Genomic DNA, 25,048 nt, shown 5'->3' with positions numbered 1-25,048 from the left:
TCAATTAAATGCGTCCGTCCTGCCTTCCCCTCCGGTGTTGAGCTGCAGCTGAGAAGTGATTTCATTTTTTATTGACTTATTATTTACCATAAATATATACATTTGAGTTGGTTTTTTGGCAACATTAACCTCCTTTAGCACCACTGTCATCGAGCCAAAGATACATTCGGGCTAAACTTAGCCAACTTTGCTGTCGAAGTAGGTTAAAGAGAGCGACGTCGACTCGTGATGGCTCCGGAGATAACCGGTGAGTTGAAACAGCCTACATAAAAACATGAACCACCCCACCCGCTTTTAAATATTGGTTAAAATGTGTTCATATATGTGTTTACATATGACATATTGATTTATAATTTGTCTTTTCCCATTTGTCGGTTAAAAAAGGCAAACGGTAAAACATGATTACTCAATAGCCCGCGGCTGTCCGGTTCAAACAGCGGGCATAAATAAATAGCTAAATTGATAAGTTTAATAACCGAGATAACTTATTGTCACCGCTGTTAAAATATTAAATATAATTAAAGGTTTTTATTAAAGATTTAAAGAGTACACTGTGATTCTTTATAATATCTCAAAACGTGACTTGTCGCCACATTTCCCGCCGTCGCTTGCCAATAATAACTTGTTATTTCTAAATACTAATGCTGGGCAGTGCCTCTCTTTGCTTTTTTTCCCCCCTTTCTCCCTCTGCTCTCAAACATCCTCAGTTCTTCATGTCATGGATTTTCACAAGATTGCCTTTGAGATTGTCCTCCATGTTGACATGATTGCATCACATAATTTCCTGTAGATTTGCCATCTTTACATTCATGCTGCCCAACTCCTGTTCTACCACATCCCTAAGGTGTTCTGCTGGATTCAGGTCCGGTGATTGGGGAGGCCGCTGAAGTTCACTGAACTCACTGTCATGATGACGTAACCAGTTTGAGACATGGAGCATTAACCTTACTGGAAGTAGATGGTAAACTGTGGCCATCAAAGGATGCACCTGATTGGCCATGGCATTGAAACCATGATTGATTGTTATTAAGAAAACATTCCCCACATCCTTACATCACCACCACCAGCCTGGACTCTTGATGCAAGGCAGGTTTGGTCCATGGATTCATGCTGTTGACGCCCAATTCTGACCCTATAATCTGCTGCCTCAGCAGAAATACTGATCCAACATTTTTCCAGTCTTCAACTGTCCAATGTTGGTGAACCTGCGTCCACTGCAGCCTCAGGTTTCTGTTCTTGACACGAGTGGAACCTGATGTGGTCTTCTGCTGTTGTAGTCCGTCCATCTCAAGGTTGGACATGTTGTTCAGTCTGAAGCTTCTCTGCTCACCACAGTAAAGTGTGGTTATCTGAGTGACCGTAGCCTCTCTGTCAGCTTCATTCTCCTCTGATGTCTCTCATCAACAAGGTGTTTCCGTGTACCTGCAGGACTTTATGCACTGCTGCCACATGATTGGCTTACTGAGTAATTGCTCGAATATGCAGGTGCACAGGTGTTCCTAATAAAGGGCTTATTGAGTGTTGTTAGTTAGATTTACAGTGTTAGATAACGTGGGAATGGAGATTTCAGGTTTCATAGTAGAGCTGGGCGATATGTCCTAAAATAAAATCTCTTTTTTTTTTTCAAACCACACCCGATTTTAATCGATTTTTTACTGTTCAAAATGCAATTAATCATTTAGACACTTACTGATGGCGTTGTGCAGTTTGTGTCCAAAGCACTGGAGGTTGGTCTTCTCATTCAGTGTCAGAGCTTTGATGTGCTCGTGCTGCTGTAGTCATGCAGACGTGACGGTCTTCCCCGAGTTTTTCCACGAGCCCATTGCATTCCGCTGATGTTACCTGCTTTTTAGCAGGTGAGTTAGGGCTGCCGTTGTCGTGTGCAACGCGCGTGCCATACACTTCTCCCACTCAGCTGCGTGCCTCGGTTTGAAATTCCGAAATAAATTAGTCGAGCTGCTGCTTTTTGTTGCCAAAGACTTTCGGCAAACTTTACAACGGACAATGGTTTGCTCGAGATCGGATGCATTAAAAACCGCGCCACTTCCATCTCCTCACTGTTGTTAGCGCGTGTCGCCATGTTGACGTTTCACCTGTGTCTGAAGAGAACTCTCGCGTTATTATAAACTGCGGAAGCTCAGGGAAGCGGTGGCAGTTCCGTGCCATAATTAACCCGAGTTAAAGTGGAATTCAATTTACATTTTAAAACATCGTCCTAAACCATGAATTCGAATAAATCGATAAAATCGAGTTATCGCCCAGCTTTAACTCATAGTAGCATATTAGTGAATTACAATAATTAAAACAGTGACGATTTATAGTTTTAATAATAAGTTAAGTAAATTACATACCTGTGTACAAATATGTGAAACTGCAGTGATAGTTCATATTTTATATTGATTAAGAACACTGACATGGAGAGAGGAGAAAAGAGGTGAAATGAAAATAAAATAATAACTAAAGTTGATTAAAGGCAAGAGGGAAAAATAATATATTAGTGGATGAAAGAATAACAGGAGCTGTAAGAATAACAAGAAAATAGCAAGTCAGAATGCAGAAAAAAATGTAATCAATTTGATAGAAAGTAATTTTCAAATTTCCACAATTCAAACTAGAATAATTGTTAAAACTATAATTTCAAGCAGAGTCCCTTTACAAAACCATTTCAATCAATTTTTTAACAAACCTGTGATTAATCAAACTATGTAGACCCAAATGATTTGGAGTAAATGCGGGAGTATTGTGTGATTTCGGGTTATTTGACATAGGGTTGTGTGAGGTGCTTGTCTAGTGATGTGCTGCTATGGACGGTGTGTAGTCAACCTCAGGACTACCGTATCACTACACACAAGCTCAACTATGCTTAGCTCTGTCATACTTACTCAAACAGCTGACCTGCAGAGTAATACAGTGAGCGCCGTAGTTGCGCTTCTGCATAGTAATACAGTGAGCGCCGTAGTTGCGCTTCTGCATAGTAATACAGTAGTTCAACGATTCACAAACTGTCATTCCAAAGGATTATCAAACATTCAGAGTGGTGCTTGTCTCCACCTGATGAACCTGTCCAGTGTTTCCTCTCTTTTAGCTCTGTGTTTGGTCTCCACCAGCTCCCGGGGGGAAATATCTGTCTCTTTAGCTGCTAAATGCTCCATTGCTATGTTCACCAGCTGACTGTGTCTATCTGTTGTTTGATGCTGTGGACGTGATGTACTAGGGCTGGATATCGTCACTGATTTCCCAAATCGATTCAATGCTGATTCACAAGGTTCTGATTCGATGCGATTTCAGATTTTTGATTCGATGTGGATTCAGTTACAGATGTTTCAGTTACATTACCGATGAGATTCTCAGAGAACTGATTCTGTAAATTGTTTGTCTAATCTGGTGCATTTACTTTAATAATGGACCCCAAAACGGTGATATTAATGAACTCATTATTTAGCATGACCAAGTAAGTAAGTAAGTAAGTAAGTAAGTAAGTAATGTGCATTGCTAACGCACCAGCTACAGTGTGTACCACATGGTTTCGTCTCCTATCGCCTTCCTCTTGTACATGGCTTTGCTCTTGTCCAGCTTTTCGCTGTCCTCATAGTTTTTAAACCCGAAATGCAACCACACATCAGCCTTTAGACTTGCCAGTGCCTTCAGTGGAGCCACGTCTCTCTTTTTTGTGTCTCACGTGGAAGGCTGGTCACGCAAAACTAACAGGGTTACAGGGGAATATTAACATGGAATAAAGGAGGAATTATGAAAACTTGGGTCAACAGGGAGCTGCGATATGCATGTCTATTATTTCTATCATGACGACTTTCACTGACTACCTGTAGAGATTAGGGAAATGTAGACTCCATTTGTCTAGTATGGACCAGGACAAGGAGCGTTAGCCTGCTACAACTTTCCAGCTTCAAAGGTGAAATAATGTCCAGAAACATGAGAATCGCAGCCAGAGTTTCTCTTCATCCTAACAGTAATGTAACTTTTCTGCCTGCAGCTCGATTCGTCTGTCACCATGAGCTCTGAGAAGGACATGCTGCTGAAGGAGTATGTCAAGATGATGACTGATATGATTGTGCTGTGTGCCACTTTGGCACTTTCCCTCTTCTTCTGGGTCCTCTCCCTGTCCATCAGCAACTACTATGGTGAGTGAAAACCACCTGAGGATTTTTGTGAATGACGTCTTTCTTCAGACACATGGCCGACGGCATAAAGCCTATTAAGATAATTCTTAAAAATGTCTTAAAAAGAAACTGCCAGATATCATGTGCTCTTCTCTAAATACTGCCCTAAATTCTCCAGTCTCACGCTCAGTTGATTTAATTTCTGCTCAGAAGTTTAACACAGAGGGGGTTAAAAGCTCAACAAACATCCTTGACATCACTTTTCATGCTTGAAGTTACAGTATGTGTGGTCATACTGTTGCCTGTGTCAGTGACCTGTATAAATCTTTCGTTTGGACAATCCTTCATTATGAGTACACTCAAACCAGTGACACTGAAGTCATTTATATACCACCACATCATAATGTACATTACCTCGAGGCACTGTTTGGGTACCAGATTGTCATATAGTTTCATACACGGGGAACATAACAGGGCAGTTTTGTCATCAAGCAAATCAAATTAACTGCTGCAAACTTCCTGGTATTTTATCTAATGCAAGGATTTTTATTTAGAAACTCATGACAAATACAGATGGTGACAGATTAAAGGGAAAGGAACGGCTGTATTTGTAATTATAGTATATAACAAAAACAACTGAAACATAATTATATTTAACCCCTCAACCCTCCACAACTCCAGCAGTAATATTATAGTGTATATCGTCATATTTTGGCTGGCCTGCATCAAAATATTACATTTTGGATATTGCCAGATGCCACTTGATGTCACTTTAGTCACTCGCCAATGGAGCATCTTTGTGACTGAAGCTGCTGCCATTCATCATCCAATAATGATCCCTCCTTCAAAGTCACTAAGATCTTTTCCTCTTTTCATCTTGATACAAAATCAAAATGAACTGGGCCTAATCATAATGTTTATACCTGCCACAGAGCATGATGGGATGGTAATTGCTCAATTGTACCCTGCAGTGCACCTGTCTGGAAGTATCTGCATCTGTTCTGCTTCTCCACTCATTTTTCCCTTAATTTGTCACACATCTGCATGTCCCTGAGTGAGAGAAATTTTAAGAGGAAAAACTGAAGAGGTTTGGTTTGTGTGTTTCATTTCCTCATTCACAAAATGTGGAAAACCACTAGAGCATGTGTGGGTTTGTGTGTGTGTTTCCAGGCACCCTGCAGCCTGTGTCACCATGGCGGTGGCTGCTCTCCATCCTGGTTCCCCTCGTGCTGATGATCCGGGCGCTGAAGAGACGCAGTTTGGATCGCACAGGAGCCCTGGGAGGTGAGTGTGCATCCGCAGTACTGTAAGCATAGATGAAATGACGGTTATGTGAAAGGAGTCGATTGTAGTGATGAACCCACAGAAGGATCGTCAGCTCCTCTCGGCTTTACCGAGGATCTCAGCGTCTTTCGTTTTCACTCTGATAGTGTTGTGAGAGAAAATGAGTAAACGCAGAACTCAATACATCCTGAGAGAAAAGTTTTGTGTCAAACATGCTCAGTACTCCAGGCAGGTCTTGAAAAGTCTTAAACAGCATTACAGTGGTCTTAAAAAGTCTTACATTTATTTCAGTGAATACCGCAGAAACCTTGTCTTCATAGGAACAATAGTTATCGTCATAGCAGCAGAAGATGAGCAGTGTGGACTAAATATACATCACAATAAAATAAATAAACAGCTGCAGTGACTAATTCTATCACACCTTATTTTTCATGAGCTACTTGATCCAAACACTAAAGTTTAACTGGGAGAAAGTGATGCGATCCTCTGGAGAGAAGATGTCTCACTCTGTAGGAGCTGTTGGAACTACAGAAACACTTGTGTTTGTCAGTTTTTGTTACAGAGTAGAGCATCCTCTCTCACAAAGGATCTTCAGCTGAGTATAGACATAGACTTTATTATTATTAATTAACAGCGGATATGACCAGTGTTATTTTTCTCAGTGCAGACTAACACTGAGAAGCAGAATGATTTGTTCACTGCTCAGACAACTAATTTAATTAGGCCTGTCACAATGTCAGATTTTCACCACACAGTTATCATGGATTAAAAGAAATTCACAATAACAATATTATCGCAGTATTTATGGAAAATTTGAAAAGAAAAAAAATGCCACCAGTCTAATTGATCTTTAATTTTGTTCTACAAGTAATACGAGTGTAGGGAGGTAAAGAGAGAGTCTGTAAACATAACTGTACAAAAGCAGACAGAACAGTGACACTTCATGTGCAGTGCAAAGGCAAAAACATTAACCGATAAGCAGAGGATCCACGTGGCCAAACATCCGCCATCACAATATTATCACGTGTACTATTAATACAATATCAATATTTCATAAAATATCACAGTTAAATGTATTTGGACTTGCAGTGACTCGGTGTCACATTTTCAAACTTTCCTATGATGATTTTACTTCTATTTTATCTGATTTGTGTGAAAAAAAATGAATCAACAATCCCAAAATCCCTAAATTGAAACTCGACTTTGAACTGCGACAGATTTTGGAACAAAAAGGTTTTTTTTATTTTATTTTTAAATCTACGTTTCAGACAGGAAGTGAACAGTAAGGGAGGGGAGTTTTTTTATATACGACAGGTTTGATCTCTGGTTTTCGTGGTGATTGTTACTGGATAACAAAATTTATATTTGACTGGATTTAGTGTAATAAAGTAGCTGCGTCCCGTGATGGTCTGATCTAAAATGAATCCTGGGCGTCACTGTGAAATCCTAATTCGTCCTTTTTAAAATCCGTGTGTGTTCCCTTAATCTGTCCAGAGATTCTGAGAAAATTCACATCTCCAACAAAAATACCGTCTCTTGTATGCAACACTGAGTCATACTAGGAGGAGCGTTTCATTAGCTCATTTTAGTGGTGTAGTCTCCGCAAGCCTCGCTACAGGACACATCTGAGTCTCCAGGACGATTTCTGTTTCCTCGCTCGTCCCAGTCCGAGTCAGTGCCGACTCTCAGCTGGTTAAACCTCCTCCTGATGCACCTTCATGACTTTTCTGTGTCTGATTACGTCAATTAAATCCCAGTTTTATGTTCAATAAATTGTAGCATTGCCACTTAAAATGAGTGATGACAGACGACAGGAAGACCCCGCGACCAAATGTGCAACTAGTTTCACAGTGAATTTAGCACATTTTGGCTTTTTGAATTAAAGGGAAACACTAACTTCTGTATAAAAACAATCTGCCGTAAGTGAAATAAAAAGAAAAAAAAAGAAAACTGCAATAACAAAAACTGTTAAAGAGTTTCAGTTGAAGCTTTGTGACTTTTTCTCTCTAAAGCTCTTGTTGTGGAAATGACATGAATATCATCTGTAATAAACAGTAGATGATTGTAAATAAAATTATTGTATAATATAGTGGACGAAAGACGTCATCTTTATACGTCTTATGTAAAAAAAACTATTCTGAAAGAATATTTTCAGTCTTATGAAACTGTCACGACACGCTTCACTATGTCCACTTGACTTTCAGTTGATGACGTTGGAAATGCGACACTGGACAGACATCAAAAGAATAATTGATGTAGATGCTGAAAGATGCTGTTGTGTTAAGCAGAAACTTATAAAAAATACGAGGAAATGGAAGCTGTGTACGCCTTTGAAGAACCAATTAATTTATTTTTAAAGTTAAAAAAAAAAATTCCGTTAAGTAAAACACAAACACATCTTTCAGCTACATTGGCTAAAGTTTTCCCTCATCACCATGGACACACACACTGTACTTTAATTTGATTCAGAAAAATCTCCCCAAATACTCACTAGAAAAACCACAAGGATTAATTCCTTCTGTTTGTTTAATAAAAAACTGAAACTTAAAAAAAACAAACAGTGTATTCAGTTTATTATCACATGTGACAAACATAAGCATCAAATTCTCATATTTGAGAAAGTGGAACTAGCAAATATTTAATATTTTTGCTTGAAGAGTCACTGAAACAGTTCTTGACTCTTTTGGTTTTACCTTCTTTTTTAACTTGTCAATTGAAGCTTTAGTCGCAAGTTTAACACGTTGGTTTGAGTCGACACATCGGATTTGATTTATCTAAAAAAAGAAAAAAGGATATAGAACAGCAGCAGATTTTTAAAAAAATCTGTGTGGAGTCCGTTTCTCTGATATGAAATGTGTCTCCTCAGCTCTCCTGGTGGGATTTGTGTTGATGATGGCCAACTACAGCTTCTTCTCGTCTCTGCTGGCCTTCTTCTTCAGCTCCTCCAGACTCACCCGCTGGGGAGGAGCGCAGAAGAAGAAAATAGACGCAGAGTACAAAGAAGGTGAGACACATGAATGTGTACTGTTTTTTTGTTTGTTTGTTTGTTTGTTTTTTAAAGGCTGATCTAAATCTAAATGTGTTAACGTTTGTGTTAGGAGGCCAGAGGAACTGGGTTCAGGTCTTCTGTAATGGAGGAGTTCCCACAGAGCTGGCTCTGCTGTATATGATAGAGGTATCTGAAAATGACCTGATTCTAAAGTGACAAAATAAACAAAATAGTTTCTATTATATGCAAATTAAATGTTTACTTTCCGCCTAGTGTATGATTAAAACCCTTTTAAAATGTCGGTTGTGTTTCAGGTGGGACCAGGTGAGATCCCCATCGATTTCGGTAAACAGTACTCTGCTTCCTGGATGTGCCTCTCTCTGGTGGGCGCGCTCGCCTGCAGCGCTGGGGACACCTGGGCGTCAGAGGTGGGACCTGTGCTCAGCCAAACGCAGCCTAGACTCATCACCACCTGGAAGGAAGTCCCAGCAGGTAAGCAGCCAAAGAGAGCCAGGTGTATCCTACGTGGAAGTTTTTTACCTAGCGGCGAACACTACTTCGATCGGTATCCGTTTACTGATTTATCATGACTTTCAGTCTGAGCTGAAACGGTCATTTATTTTCCCCTGCTGTGACATGATCAAATGACCTGAAGCTATGACACATAAATCTAAACAAAGCCGTCTTTCATACTGTGGAGTCTGCAGGAAGAGCTGTATATACCAATAAGAGGATTATTGATGAAGATACAGAAGGCAGAAGTTCAACAACTCAAAGTTTCTTTGAAGGAAACTACATTCAGGAATTACTTTGGAATTTAAATATTTTCTGGGAAACATTGGATCTACTGTATAATTGGGTTTGTAGACTAAAAATATTCTACACACTGTTCATTTGTTTCTTTGGATCTACTTTCTCATAACGCTCTTTTACCCTCCAGGAACAAACGGAGGAGTTACTCCTGTCGGACTGGTCGCCAGCTTCCTCGGTGGACTCTTGGTGGGCTTCGCTTACTTTGTAACGCAGCTTCTATTGATCAACGACCTGCACCTGGCGGACCCCCAGTGGCCAATCGTAGTGTACGGCGGTGTGGCTGGCCTGGTGGGATCGATGCTGGACTCTTTCCTGGGAGCTCACATGCAATACTCAGGTATTAACAGTCGATGATGAGAACAGAAGCAGTGACTGAGGCCTTTATTTGATTAACTGCAAGAGGTCACAGGCCGAGTTTTCTACTTAAGTATGACACTTAAGGCTTAATTTCTCCTTAGCTGAGGGAGTTACTTAAGAGCGTTGCACAGTCTCTGAAATGGTTTCCTTAGCTAGGCGTACCTTTTGTTTTTTCCCTTTACTTTGGTTGCTTAGATCTTTTGTACAAAGGTTGAACTGACTATAAGTGATTCCTTAAGTATAAGACTAAGATAAGGAAAAAACCTTAAATACTTAGTGAACATTTTAGGGAAAGTTTAAGTGATTTGTGCAACTGGCGCCAGGTCTTTGTGTCTGAACTTTGTGTGACAGGTACAATTGGTCCTGGTTCTGATCCGCTCCTGTTTGCCCTGTAAAAGTCATTACATTCCGTTTTCCTGTGACCCTTTCAAATTAAAGTCCCTCTATGTTTTCCTTCGACAGAAACCCTTAATAGGGCTTTTATTGTGAAACATTTGCAGTCATATGATATGCAACAACAGCCGGACAAGATTAAACGACGACCCCCTAAAGTGGATCATAGTGAATCAATCAATCACACATTAAAATTCTCTTAAAACTTAAGTGTGTTACAGTGGATGACTGTATTTCAGCGCTGACTAACAGTGCCACCTACTGGCACTTGTTCATTACTTACAGACTATAGTTGGCTGAGTCTAGTAATGTGCTAAATTTAACGATAGCACACAGAATAACTGCCTCCACTTTGTCAAATACAGCGAATCAGCGTCTCTATCGGCCGAGACAGGAAACGCACGCTTGAATTTAGGAATGTAGCCATTCCTCAGGAAGTGGTTAGAGATTATTTTGACTGGTCGACATGTAAAGCTGTGGATCAGTCTTCAGTGTTACCAACCGGTCATTTCCTCTTCCCGTCTGTCTCCAGGCTTCGACTCGAGCATCGGGAAGGTGGTGAGTTACGAGTCCGCCACCACCCAGCGGATCTGTGGGAAACCCATCCTGGACAACAACGCGGTCAACCTGTTCTCCTCCGTCCTCGTCGCACTCGTTCTGCCCGGGCTGGCGTGGGGGCTGTGGCCGCGATAGACTGGCCGCTGATTTTCCAAAACAGTTGAGTTGTCTGTTGCTTATTATTGGTGGCAAAAGCATCTGCACACTGATCCCACTAACACAACACACACTGCCTGTATTATTATGATGGACGGGCTCGAGAGGCTCTGATCATTATTAAAAAGAAAAGAAAAAAAAAAAGCATTAACCATTTACGCTGAAGAGGAAAATAAACATTGACTGATGAAAACTTCTTGCAGCGTTTCATACAGTGTACTGCACTTTGACCTTGTCTCATTGCAGCGTGTGAGGTGGGGGAACAGAGTGGACGGAGAGTGGCAGGTTTTCCAGAGGTATTACTGTTTTTATTTCAGAGTGTCTGAGAGAAAAGGCACTAAACCAAACTGGGACAGTGACACTGACTTTGACTGTGGGAGAGATGCAGAGGAGCGGAGTCAGCTTTAAATTAACATATAGAAAGTTTACAGAACACCAGGCACACTAACACATTCACACGCTCGCACACTGCTTACTATCAACACATTTCCTGATTGGTTAAATACAGCAGGCGGAAAACATCAGGAGCTGGTAAAAGAAACCCCCCCCCCCTCCCCAAAATTGTTTGTCAGTATCTAAAGATGAGAGAACGTCACGTAGTGTTTTTCTTTTTTTTCCTTTAACCCAACTTTCCTGAAGCTTTAACACCTGAAACAACAAAATAACTTCATTAACTCTAAAGAAATTATCAATAAAAACTTCTTCTTCCGGCACAAAGAGACAAGTTTTACAATGTTGACGGGACGTTTACAGAAAATAAATCCAGTCTGAATGTTTGTACTTCTCTTCTGATTATCTTTGCATTCTTAAACTTTGGGGGGGAAAAAATTTAATTTCACTTCCTCCCTCCCTCCACTGCCCCCACACACACACTGGCTCTAATTCTCCTTAATGCGTCTAGGAAATTATCTTTAATTGAAGAATTTCAGTGACTTGTTACAATCTGATTTAATGATTGAAGGATTGTTTTTTTATTTTTGAGCAGTCCAAGCTCCTCATGCGGGTTTAAATACTAACATGTCAGTTTCAACCCCTCTTTCGATGCCACTTGTCTTTAAATAATGGAGTGTTACATGTTTCAATAAAAAGGAAATAACACATTGGAATGAAACTGAGCAGAAACTCACCAAAACTCCAGATCAGTAACAACAACGGACGTCACAGCCTATTTTTTTTTTGTTTGTTTTTTTTTTGTTTGTTTTTTTGATGATTGAAAACAACAGTTATTTTCTCTCACGCACAAAAACACACTCACACGAGGGGAAGGAGGAGGGAGGGAGGGATTTCCTGAAATGACCGGATGAGAGGAGGAAAGCCAAAACCAGGTGGGGGAGGAGGGGGCGGCGCTTCAGGACAGAGTCTGCTGTTGATTGGAGGGCGAGGCTGTCAGTACGTCCGTCACAGCTGGTCTTTGTAGTAGCCGAGCTTGGCGAAGGACATTTCCCTGCGGAGCTGCATCACCTCCCAGAACATCTGCTCCGCTGCAAACACACAGCAGAGAAAACCACAAGGTCACATGACGGTCACATGGTTCGACAGGTGGTTTAATCACAGCTGAAGTAACTAAGTACATTTTATCAATGATTGCACTTAAGTACCGAGTGATGGCAGTCTCCCTTACAGTCACTCAACTCTCTGTCCTCTGGTTACTGTTACTAAGAAACAAGGTGTGTGTAGGTGTGTGTTAGTGTAGGGGAGTGTGTGTGTGGGTGTGGGTGTGGGTGTGTGTCTCACCGTCCTGCTGTTTGACTAGCCCTTGGTGGATGTACCGAATGTAGGTGAAGAAATTACACACTGCTGTGATCTGAGGGGAAAACACACACAAACAAATACTGCTGTAATTTGTATGAAGACACCACGAACTGAAATCAGCTGTTTGTGAACAGATCCGATCACATGACTGACATCTGTGTTCAATATAAACACCAACAGGAAGCAGACTGATCCTTGTTGGATCTGGGATTCTCGTGGACGTGATGTACGAGTTTGTATTTTAACAAACACTGAACATTGACTCTGAAGATGATGAATCTGACGCCACCAAATTTAAGCTCCATTCAGACTGGATTTATGTCTGTGGGGGAGGTGTGGTGACTTGAACATTACCTGCTCTGGTCTCTAACACATGTGGGTCATGTCCTTGTATTTTACAGTGTGTGTTTTGTCTACCTACTTTTTTTTTTTTCTTTCTCCCCTTGATCTCTGTGAAAATTTGACTCTTGTGTGAAAATACATGAGGTCACAAATGTTTTTGCTGATCCGATACATGGAAACCTGCTCACACCAACATAGGGGCCTAGTTAGAGACCAATATGACACAATAAATCTCAATCAATCTCAATCAAATGAACTGTTGTGATGTCAGCTCCAGGAGGGAACTGCTTCTCTCTTCGGAGCCAGCACCAGAGTAAACATGGATGTACAGACAACTTTCACTGGATTACTGTGATACTGAAGAAAACTTAATATGATGATTTTCAATTTTTCCTATGATACTATGATATAACATTACAGCAAAAGATGAGACATAACATGTCTTTGTATCTAGAAAAAGAAAATGTTGAAACACTGTTTTCATAAATATGTAATATGTATTTATTAAAATTCTTGTTGCAATGTTGCTTTTGTCCTGCAGAGGTCACTGTGGTCTGACTGAAAGATTATATCCTGTGTGTGTGTGTGTGTGTGTGTGTGTGTGTGTGTGTGTGTGTGTGTGTGTGTGTGTGTGTGTGTGTGTGTGTGTGTGTGTGTGTGTGTGTGTGTGTGTGTGTGTGTACTCACTCTGTATCTACAGTAGGGAGACACATAGTAATAGTTGGACGAATCTCCAAACTTGATTCTGTGCTTACAGGTTTTGGTCTGACCGCTGAGGGCACATTTTCTATCAGACACAGAGAAACAGAAAGAAACTGTTGATGATTATAACACATCACTGTGACCTGTCTCACCGTAAGGAGAGATAGACTCTGGGTTTTATTCATTTATAAAAAAGGTGCTTCCTGGTTTCTTTCCCCCTTATAATCGCTTATCTGCTGTCTTTTACTGAAGGCTTCTATTGGACTAATCCGCCGGTTTTTACTGAACTTGGAAAACCCAGTTTTTCTCACTGTGCACCTGGAACATCATGCAGAACGATCTACAGCACTTTTAAAAAAAAATCCAATTTCAATCCTTCATTTCATCTGATTTCACTTCCAGCTGTTCTTCTTTTTGCAGATTCACTTCCTTTATATTTTAATATATAATACTTTTAATATTTATCTTTCCTTACCTCAGTGTATTTCTGAGTTAAAATAAAGGTGGGAAATAAAGTCTTTAATGATTTCAAAAGGAGAAAAAATGAATTTGTCAAAAAACTATCAACCAAAATAAAACTATACAGGACTAATGCTAAGACTGGAGGAAGCAAGGAGGGAGCAAAGGAAGCAAGGACAGAGGGATGAACCTGAACAGAAGGAGGGAAGGGAGGAGGGAGTATTATGAGTTATCAGGGGTGGAAGCCAGGCGGGGTCGAGAGATTTAAAAAGTGCGGATGGGAGACCGAGAGAGAGAGAGAGAGAGGGTCGGACTTACGTGACGAGCTCGGCCCTTCGTCCACTAGAGGAGGAAATTGAGGGAAGATGGAGAGATGATGATGAAGGAGTGAAAGCTTGATGAAGAGGAGAACGAGTTTACGAGTGTGTGTGTGTGTGTGTGTGTGGTGGGGACTCACTTTGGTCCTCCACACTCCACCGCCGAGGCTTTGACCACGGGCAGCGGCTGGAAACCGACCGGCTCCACACTGAGCGTGTTCTGCTCCACGGCTTCCAAGATGGCGGAACCCAGCTGAGAGAGAGAGAGAGAGAGAGAGAGAGAGAGAGAGAGAGAGAGAGAGAGAGAGAGAGAGAGAGAGAGAGCCAGACATTGAGTGACCTCCTGCCTCTGTCTGTCACTGGTTCTTAAAACAAATTCACTGGTTAAAAGAATCTACAATAACACGCAGGCAGCAGACTGATATTTAGAAAACGATAACACTGACATGGTTGACGTTACTTTTAGTCTCATGTCTTGATTTCAGCAGGTTCAGGATCAATGTGACAGTCAAACATTTAAATCACATCATCCAACATCTTAACTCCTCTCCAGTTAAACCCAGACAGCGAGGAACATTTCACTGAACAGGTGAGTGAATCTGAATCATCAGCTGATCTGCAGTGAACAGGTAGCTGAGCTAACGCTAACGCTAAAGAGAGCAGTTCTGAGTTTATAATGAGAGCTGAGTGAGTCTGAGCAGAGTCATATAGAGGTGTTTGTACATGAGAGGGACACCTTTAACTATGTTTAGAAATAATTAATACTTTAGACAAAAATTTAAAATGCAATTCATAAAAATGAGACTAAAATTTCAGTGACAAAAAACTAAATTAAAACGTCTTCGGTAAAACTGAACTAAAACTAATACTAATACATTTTGTCAAAAGACTAAAACTAAAATTAACCCTGTTGTGTAAACTCTCTAAACTCTGATGTTTAAATAAACTTGGCAAATTAGAAGTAGCCTTTATTGTCGTCTTTGTACATGTAACAAAAATATTATTTGTTATTATATCAACAAACATAACTGTCAGTTATAAGCTCTGAAATTTGATGCTGGTGCATCTTTAACGAAGCAGAGTTCAAGTTTGTCACTAAAACACTTTGGCTCCTTGACGTCTGACAAACATGTTGATGATCATTTTAATACTTTTGAACGTTTCTGATTTCTTCCTCTCAGTGAACTCTCTCTCTCTCTCTCTCTCTCTCTCTACCTCGCTCTTGCTGAAGGTGAGGCAGGGGTAAATGTCCTCGCGGTAAACTCTCTCCAGGAAGCAGCAGCTCCGGTCGAGCGTGGGCTCCTCCTTCCACGCCTTGAACTCGCTGAACAGCTGACTGTCCACCTGCAGGGATGAAGGGGAGTATTAATTTACATTTATGTCACTTTCACTTCCTAGTGTCTTTCTAATAACATGATCTGGGGCCGAATCTAATGATTATTGATAGATAAAGCTCTGTGGGCAGACGTGTGCACGCTCCTACCTCTCTACACTCCCGTACGATGGGCTGCGTGGCCGACGGGTCGGGCTGCGTCCCCAGGATGGCGGAGGAGGTGCTCTTGTTCCTGCTGTGGCCCTTCCTGAAGGGAGTCTTCACGCCTCCTGCAGAGGGGAGTTCGCCCACGGGGGAGGTGGGGGAGGAGAGCACCAGCGTCTTCAGGGCCTGGACCTCCGCCTGCAGCACGTCGATCTGAGGAGAAGGAGGAGGAGGAGGAGGAGGAGGAGGAAGAGGAGGAGGAGGAGATGGTTCAGGGTGTGTATTAAACAACGTTTCAGAGTTAAGGAAGATTAAAATGCATCATTGACAATTTTGGATTGAGGAGGAGAAGGATGATTTCCTGCTCTGATGAATTTAACAAGAGCTCAGACAGAAACATCAGAGAGAGAGAGAGAGTGTGTGTGTGTGTGTGTGTGTGTGTGTGTGTGTGTGTGTGTGTTCAGTGTTGTTACCTTGCCCAGAGCTTCTTTCAGTTGTTTCTCAGCATATGCCTGTTTGACGTTGGCTTCTCTGACCATTTTGTGAGCTTCCTGGAAAACACACACACACACACACACACACACACACACACACACACACACACACACACACACACACACACACACTTAGATATTCTTCACTCGATGCATTTGTTGGGATTTAGTTTTCAATCTACACACACTCAAACACACACAAAAATCAGTTCACTCTAAAATAAATAGGATAAAAGCATAAAGTAAAGCTCAGACTGTGCAACTGTTTGTCTACTACACACACACACACACTGCTTTCGCTACAAATGTGAACAGGCTACACGAAAAACACACACACACACACACACACACACACACAGTGTCCCAGCACCTTCTACGAGGAAAAGGAAGAGTGAGTCTAGAACAAGTGGGAGAAATGTGAAAAGGAGCGACATGTTCTGAAGGCCGACCGGACAGATTCAGTCTGAGTCCTGAACCCGAACATCGAACGTCTCTGAGTGGGACGTCAGGTGGAAACGTTATCTAACTCATCCAGAATCTGAATTGTCAGAGTCACAGTTGTTTCTTTTTCTTTTTTTTTTTTTTAAATGTCGTGATGGATGATCAAGAAAAAGAACCCGAGAGGCTTTGACTTCACAATAAAACAGTGAGGTTTTCACATCTCTGCGGCCAAACAAATCTTATGTTGATCGTTTGAATCTTTTCTGTCCAGTGTCTGTCTGGCCGCTGCCTCAGGAGGAAGGGAAACAGGAAGCAGGAAGCAGAGGAGACTGACAGACGGAGGAGAGGCGGACCGACCTGGAAGAGACTGGCGGTGAGCTCCTCCAGCTCCTGGCCGAGCTGATCTCTGACTTTAGACAACCTCTCACACTCCTCATCCTTCAACAGCAGCTCCTTCCACACACACACACACAAACACACACAAACAAACAGAAAAACAACCAGCAAATGAAAACATAAAAGTAAAATCATAGCATGGCAACAACAAACAAAGAGATGAAGAAATAAAAATTAGTGAAATATGTTTGTTTCGTTTGTTTTCAGTCGTTCTCAGACACAGTGTCTTTAATATTGTGTGATTCAGGCAGAGTTGACTTTTACATTAACGTTCCTCGTGGCTTCATTCTGACATGACAGCGTAATAACTTTTAATAATTCTAATTTTAACAATAACTTCGACATGACACATTTTATTCACTGCTTGGTTTTCAAACTTATTTTCACTGTTGAAGCTTTAATCGTGAGCTCGAATGACGGACGCCACCGCCACATCTCCTCTCCCTGACTCTACTCACACAGTTTGATAATATGACAGGACGTTTAAACTTGGATTCACTTGTATTCATTTTTCTATTTTACAGGGCTGACATGAATGAAAAGTGAAACCAGGCCGTGCCTCTGAGATGGATCTGATGAGAGGATCAGTCTGCTCTGTCACTGTAATCGAGTTTATTGAATTGATTTTGTGCAGAAGAGATGATGACTGAGATAATATGATTATTACACTGATCAGCATTTAATCTCTCTCTGCATGTTTTACCTTTGTAGCTTTCATGTTAATCCAACAGAGTCTGATCCACTGCAGTAAAAATTATATTGTGACTTTCACATTAAAAGAGACCAAGGAGCTTTTTCAGACGTGATTCAGGCTGCACGTTAAATTATAACAAATATAAAACAATACAAAAAAAATATGCATTTAAATAAAATATGGAAAATTACATGATGTCAATCCAAGTCATGAGGAGCTGTGGAGAGATGTAGTGAAGTCTCACACACACACTCACAGTCCAACTGCACACACTCGCATTAAATTTTAGATTTCAATCATTTCAAGTTAATATGAGAGCGTGTGTGTGTGTGTGTGTGTGTGTGTGTGTGTGTGTGTTACCCTCTGGGCCTTGGCCAGCTCCTCCTTCAGCCTCTCGTATCCTTTCTCTCGGACCTCCATCACCGACGGGCTGCGCAGCCGCGACAGGCTGTCGCTCAGAGCGCTGCACTCCTCCCCGTCCTCTCCGGACAGGAAGTTGCCCTCGGCGGACTCCGCCTCCAGGCCTGGCACGCTGTGCATCGTTACCATGGAGACAACAGTGGTCAATTATGGGTTACAGCTCATCTACAAGGCTTTGTGTTGTCTTTCTGCTCTTTTCCCTGCAGGTTTTTACAGATAATCTGCCTCCAACAACTGCAATTAAACATTTTGAAAAAACACCAGGAAGTGTCAAGTTGTTGCGTTTTCTTCACCTTCCATTGTGGCTGTGCCGCGGCGTGGAGTAAACCGGCTGGGTGGGGAGCTGGTCAGCCCGCAGGGAGGTGGGGAGGCCAGGAGGGGGGGCTCCTAGAGAGTGGGTGCGGTAGAGAGAGGTGGGTGGTGTGCTGTGACGGGCAGGGGTGCGCTGCTCCGCTTGGTTCTGCAGGAACAGAAACACAGGGAAACCAATAAAGCCGCTGACGGTTACCAGGGCAACACACGGGAGTGTCAGGCTATCCGACCTACCTGAAGGTCAGGTGTGGTGGGCGAGGCCAAGTTCACCTCGTGGAACCCCTCCAGAGTTTCGGCATTGCTCTGACCGCTGCTGCAGGCCATAGCAGCTGCTCTCAGACATCATACACTCTGCAGAGAGCGCACACAGCTGTTAGTGATGCTGCAGGGTTTATTCCACTTCACAAACATTCACAACAGTGAGTCACGTGAGGCTGACGCCGCTCGCAGTCTGAGGTCGGTCCAGACTAAAGACAGTGAGTCAGCGACCAACAGCGGCTTCACATCTTTGTTTGTTGATGCGGTAAACAACAACAAATCTGCACTGATCGGTTACAAGTATTTTTCCCACCGCGAGTCTGCTTTCAAACTAAACGTGTTCAGCACTTCAGTGTTCTTCTGAGTGTGTGTGTGTGTGTGTGTGTGTGTGTGTGTGTGTACCATAGTGCAGCTGTAGATGTAGAGGCTGGGAGGATGGATGGAGGCTTTGCAGTCAGTCAGACGCTCATCAGACGAACAGGAAGTGAAAACCGGGACAGTTTACAGGTGAACCAGTGACTCAGCAAACACACTCACACCTGAAAGAGAGAGGATGAGTTTTTATTCATTTTCTACTGGGCATGTTCATCATTACAGACTGTTAATGTAATTACCAATACCATAACTAAGTTTTTGATGACTGGTGCACAAACTGCAAAGTTCTCACATTCATCAGTTTAATTGTGTTAAACACAAACAAACAAACAAGAACTTTTCCCAGCAGCAATGATTTAAATAGCTTTAGATTTAATATCTTTGTGTTTTGGTCAGTTGGTTCAGCAAAACAAAACATCTGTGACATTTTATAGACTAATCAATTATTCTAAAAATAACTCAAATCAGGGCTGGGCAATTTATTTCATTTCTTTGATCACGATTTTGGCTTTCAATGATTATGAAAACAAGATAAGAGATCGAGATAAAACAATTAATTTGCCGCATTCTGCTTTGCAACAATTTTCAAAACTTTTTGTTTTGAAATCTGTTATCTATTTTAGAGACGTTTCCAAACTCAATGAGTAATCGTGATAAATAATCATGATCTCAATATTGATCAAAATAATCGTGATTATGATTTTTGCCATAATCAAGTATAACTGATAAGGAAATTGTTAGTTGCAGTGTTAGAAGAATAATAAACTAAGTGTCCGGGTATATTCAGGATGACAAAGCAGTAGTAAAGGATCAGTGTATGAACTCAATGTTCACACAGTGGGATAAAAGCACAACAACACACCACAGGTTTAACTGTTGATCACTTCCTATTAGTAGTTTATCTTTTGAAATGCTAAAAATCCTGTCAACCATCTACATCAGAGACATCATTTCTGCAGGATGGAGAGTTTTAAGGTTCATGGTCCTGAGTGTGGAGGACACCACCTCCACCTTTAAGCCACCGTGTTAAAGTCATGGACAGAACATCCAGGACAAGGAGACTGTAGCTCCATCCGGACGCAGCAGAATTAGACAGTCAGCCTTTTTCTGTGAGAGCAGTGATCAGTGATACTGTACCAGCGGAAACAAAGAACTGCACCACATACAGTCCTTATAAAACAAACTTATTATTATTATTATTGTCATTTCAATTTATTATGTAGAAAATATATTTTATCACTGGGTCTGGCACATTCACACTGAGGTTGTTACCACCAGAACTGAATGATGTGCTCTGTCCCACATAAATAAACAAAACAAACAAATAAACAAATTCAATCGTGTGGTTGGTCCGTTTGCTTTCAGACCATGAATGATCCGCATCGGAGTCGGCTTGGGAGTGAGGCCAAGACCCTCCTTTTCAACTGGTCTTAGTTTGGTTGTTGGACAGTTTTCACACACACTTTTAACAACCACCCTTCCACTGCTCAATGAGTTTTTACTGGATTAGTCCAACAAACCTACAATGCAATAATCATACAGAACGAACATTTCCCCAGTCCGTAACCCAGCACACCTCCTTCCGCCTTTTTCCACCTCCAGCAGGTTTATGATTCACTTTATGAAGCCAGACCAGGATTCTGGTTTTACTTTTACTTCCTGGGTCAAACTCCAGTAACAAACACACAGACTCGGGAGTGACTGACTCCAAAACTCCTCCTGTTTCGCCTGAAGCAGAGAACAAAGCATCAAGTCTTATTTTCATACCAGAGATCCATCCCTCCATCATCATAATCATGATCATCATCATCATCATCCCAATCATCATCATCTGTTCTTAAAATAATCTGCGTGCAACTCTGTGTTCGTATTAACCTTGCTTTTGTTTCGCCTGCCTCAGCTCAGCAGCACACCGGTCCCACCTGCTCAGCATGGTGTGTTTCTGGGTGTGTGTGTGTGTGTGTGTATGTGTGTGTGTGTTAAGTGGGTGTGTCACACACTAAGTATATACACAAAAGTTGGACTCAGTGACTTGTTTGTGAAGACAAATAAAACCTGTGTGACTCAGAAAACCTCACGTCACGACCTCAGTTTATTTACAGGTCAGACAAATAACAAGGTCATTGTGTTTTTCTTTTATATGATTATGTCGAAGTCCCACATTCTTCTTTTAATGAGTGTCTGCAGACACGTCCATTAAAAAGGTTATTTTAGGTTTCATCCCTCCTCAGTGAAGTTTCACTTGCACATGAATAAGATATGAAGACGATGCTAAAACATGATGTATATTAATCCACCAGAATTAACCTTCAGGCGTGTTTATGGCTGCAGCTAATGATTATTTCCATTATTAATTCATCTGATAATTATCTTCTCAATTTATTGCTACATCACTGTGTCTATAAAATGTCAGAAAGTGTTGAAAAATGCCACACACCGCATCGCACCTGTCAGTCAAACCCAGGTGAAACCCCACCCGCCTCACACTAGCCAACCCTTCCTCTAGCCCCCTCTGCCCGTCTCCATGGAGACCAGTCCTGTTGAACCTGTGGTAACCTAACACGCTGATGAGGGATGCCGGGTACTGATCCAGTTACCCCTGCTGCCCGGTAAAGGCTCAGCCCGTGTGTTTACAGTCGTCATATGCGGCATTACGTCATCAGACACGCCGACAACAACATGAAACACTTTCAGTCAGCAGCCCCTAAATCAAATGATGAGAAATAACAATAATATAATAAATAGATACTGTGTGTCCCATTAACCATGATTCAGTTCCCATGAATTGTCAGTTGTTTCCACTTGGAACATCCAGAAAATAAGACTGAACACAGTCTGCAGGAAAGAAAAACAACTGAACTGATGAATTCAGGTTTTCTCTCGATAAATAATGACAAAGTTCAAATTCAAAGTTTTGAATGTTTCACAAAGCTTTTTACAGATGTCACTTTCTAACCATTGTATCTGGGCTTTCAACCCAGACTCCCCAAATTCCCATACGCTTCAGACTGAAAGGCTGCAGGGATACACTGGTGGAAACCCTGGAAATCCAGACGTCCCAGACCTGTTGCATGACCGTCTCTTTCTTGCCTAATTTAGTGTCATTGACTGCTGGTTTGGACAAAACGTCTGAAGATGTCACTTGGGCTTTTGGAAACTTTTGGAAACTGTGACACGAGAAAATAAGCTGCAGTGTCAGATGTCTTGATAATGACAATAATTCCTGCTTGCAGCTTTACAGTACTACATGGTTAGTTAGTCTTTTGAAAGATGACGGTGTTGAGTTAATTGGGAACAAAATATTCATACCGTGATGATGATTTCAGGTTATCACCAAGTCCCATCAGTTCAAGTATTAAAGACAAGTGTTTAACTTGGTGAAACCTGACACTTGACTTTGCACTAGAACTGCAGCATACGCAACAAACACTAACTGAGTTTACACCGACAACAGCTCCTCTGTTCATTCACATGATTTCCAGCTAAAACACTATTAACTTAGAGCCTGCTGAAACTGTTTACACTGGCGCCTGTGTGCTGACAGGCTGAAGTCAAACGTGAGTTTAATAAGTGAGCTCACATGACTCAAACATTACGGACAGTGGTGGAGGAGGAAGTATTCAGGGCCATTACTTATATGATGTTACCTCTTTGTAAAAACAAAGTCCTGCATATAAAAATTAAAAACACAGAAGAATTATCAGGGAAATTTATTGAAAGTATTCAGTACTCAATGCAGTTAAAGGAACTAGTTTTAACTATTTTGTTTTATGTGGATTTCTTTTAGTTTAGTTTAGTTTAGTTTTTGTTGTTGTTGTTGTTGTTGTTGTTGTTGTTGTTGTGCTATGGATGCCATGAGCTGGGTCCTACGACTGAATCAGCTTTCTATAATAAACTTTATGGCGTTTTCACTGTTGGTCAGAAACAAAAACAAATAAATTTGAATATGTTATCTTGAGCTTAAATTAGCAATGATTAAAGAAAATTAGAGTTGCAATGGTGATTAATAGATGAGCTAATTATTTTGATTGCTGATTAATCATTTAAGTCATTTTTTTAAGCAAAACTTTTCAGACATATTGGTAATAAAGATAATTGTTGGCTGCAGCCTTACAGTACTTCTGTGATGATGAATAATATGACCTGGCCAGGGGTTTTCTGTGCCTTAATTACTACTAATAAAAGCAATTTGATAACACACAACTTTACAACAAATATAAAGAATCATGGTTCTGAAAGTAGATTTTTATGAGATAAGACTACACTATGGAGGACCTGTCAGAGTTTATATTGTACTTTCAGAGCTGCAAAAGCCAAACAAATGTGTAATTATTCAAATGATTTAGACCCAAATAATGTGGAGGAGACCTGAGGTTCAGGGGCCCCTGGTGGGTTTACCCTGTCAGTCCTCCAGCCTTGCCTCTGAAATGTAGTAGAGTAGAAGTGGAAACATGAAATGGAAACACTTATGTAAAGTACAAGTGCCTCAGATTTGTATTTAAGCACAGTAATGGAGAAGGGCACCTGTTTCAGGTGACAGCTAGGTTTACTTAGCACTGGTTTAGCTGGAGCTAGCATGTTGGATGCTAAGATGCTAACAACTACTGAGCATCGGGGGGCGTGTGGAGGGGAGGAGGGGCTGATGTTAAAAAGCTAACGGGTGTTATGTGATACTGCCCGCATCAAAGATGCATGAAAGCGGCGTCTCATCGCTTCGTGTCGGCTAAGGTTTCGTTGCCACATCGAGCTAACGTGTATTTAAAATTACATTGCCGAGCTAACGTTAGCTAAAGTACCATCAGCTTCATTCAGAGGATATTTGAGCATTTCTGTTAGCTGCGACAGTCATGTGAGAAACACTGCAATAAACAAACAAACTGACAAAACAGCTAAAAAAAACAATAACAAATCTGTAATTTTCCTTCAGAAACTAGTAGCTAATATATATCCGTTACTCGCATCCTGAGGGATTAAGGATGAGGACGGACACCCTGCTTCCATTATCGGCCAGCGCACAAAACCCAGTCGTATTTAGCTAATTTCACTGATATAACCCACAACAAGGGGTGTATCCTAAACAAACGTGTCTCAAATAAGGTTCAGTATCATTCATCATGGACGGTCTGAGTGTGTGACTGCTTGGTGCCGAGGAAGAGGGAAAAACAGTGCGACAGACGGTGCTGTGTCCGGTAATGGGCGCTGTTACCTTAATGGTGCATTTGCATGCGGCTAAGCTAACTAGCGCGCCCATAGCAAGTTACATTAACTTAGCTGAGAATAATAATAACAACAGTAGCGTTAATAAGTCGGTAGTTGTAGACTCACCGGGCCTTTATGTGCAAAGCAGCCGAACCAGCAGCCGAACCAACCCGACAAACAAACAAACGGACACGGCGGAGCGGCTGTTGACGCAGACCGGGGCAGGTTACTCCAGAATGACGGGAGATGCGTTTATGGGTCAGTGGGAAAATAGAAAACCACCACTTTGTTTTTATAGCTGCCAGCAATATAGAGACAGGTTACCTGGGTTGTATGTATAACACTGCACCCCAGTGTCAAAAAATATAAAGTGCAGAATACAAAAGGTGTCAATACATGTGTTTTTTTAATCATTTGAAAATAATGATAATAATACATTTAAAAATCCTCAAATGAACACACAAAAGGCTTAGTAGGAAGGGGAATAATTCAATAGGGCCCCAACAAAAGCCTGGAAGGAAAAAAAAAAGACCCCATATAAGTTAATCAAATGGACTGCAGAATCAGATACAGGTGGTGTTCTCTGGTGAGTCCTGTTTTTAACCTAGGTGTGTTAACATTTTGGCAAACTGGCACCATTAAAAAGTAGCAGATCTAACTATTAGCAGCTCCTGTTTGCAGTGTACACATGGATGCTCAGACAACTATCACTGATTTACTCTGATACTGAAGAAACCTTAAA

General features: G+C 41.4%; 2 protein-coding genes across 4 annotated transcripts; one reads left to right on the top strand and one right to left on the bottom strand.

Moving 5' to 3' along the window:
* Positions 1-13,288, top strand: tmem19 (transmembrane protein 19). Its single transcript, XM_023409942.2, has 8 exons — positions 1-247; positions 3,992-4,139; positions 5,289-5,402; positions 8,269-8,406; positions 8,501-8,577; positions 8,706-8,883; positions 9,332-9,541; positions 10,487-13,288. The coding sequence occupies exons 2-8, from the start codon at positions 4,010-4,012 to the stop codon at positions 10,645-10,647; spliced, it is 1,008 nt and encodes a 335-aa protein (XP_023265710.1). The 5' UTR covers positions 1-247; positions 3,992-4,009; the 3' UTR covers positions 10,648-13,288.
* On the bottom strand, positions 10,955-24,551 carry rab3ip (RAB3A interacting protein (rabin3)). 3 transcript variants are annotated; one of them, XM_023409938.2, is made up of 14 exons: positions 24,433-24,551; positions 19,135-19,271; positions 18,709-18,825; positions 18,456-18,622; positions 18,103-18,274; positions 17,010-17,105; positions 16,191-16,268; positions 15,724-15,930; positions 15,456-15,584; positions 14,381-14,493; positions 14,242-14,265; positions 13,450-13,549; positions 12,403-12,472; positions 10,955-12,149 (listed from the first exon to the last, which is right to left on the bottom strand). In XM_023409938.2, exons 3-14 carry the CDS (start codon positions 18,796-18,798, stop codon positions 12,067-12,069), a joined length of 1,329 nt encoding a protein of 442 aa, XP_023265706.1. In that variant the 5' UTR covers positions 18,799-18,825; positions 19,135-19,271; positions 24,433-24,551; the 3' UTR covers positions 10,955-12,066. The 3 variants fall into 3 exon arrangements, with proteins under 3 accessions (XP_023265706.1, XP_023265707.1, XP_023265708.1); XM_023409939.2 differs by lacking the exon at positions 14,242-14,265; XM_023409940.2 differs by lacking the exon at positions 17,010-17,105.
* Positions 24,552-25,048: the final 497 nt, after the last annotated feature.

This window comes from Seriola lalandi, unplaced genomic scaffold (assembly GCF_002814215.2).
Source record: "Seriola lalandi dorsalis isolate HSWRI2012SDOR001 ecotype SW California unplaced genomic scaffold, Sedor1 jcf7180002054409, whole genome shotgun sequence".
NCBI classification, from domain to species: Eukaryota; Metazoa; Chordata; class Actinopteri; order Carangiformes; family Carangidae; genus Seriola; species Seriola lalandi.
This window is presented reverse-complemented; position numbering and strand designations above follow the sequence as displayed.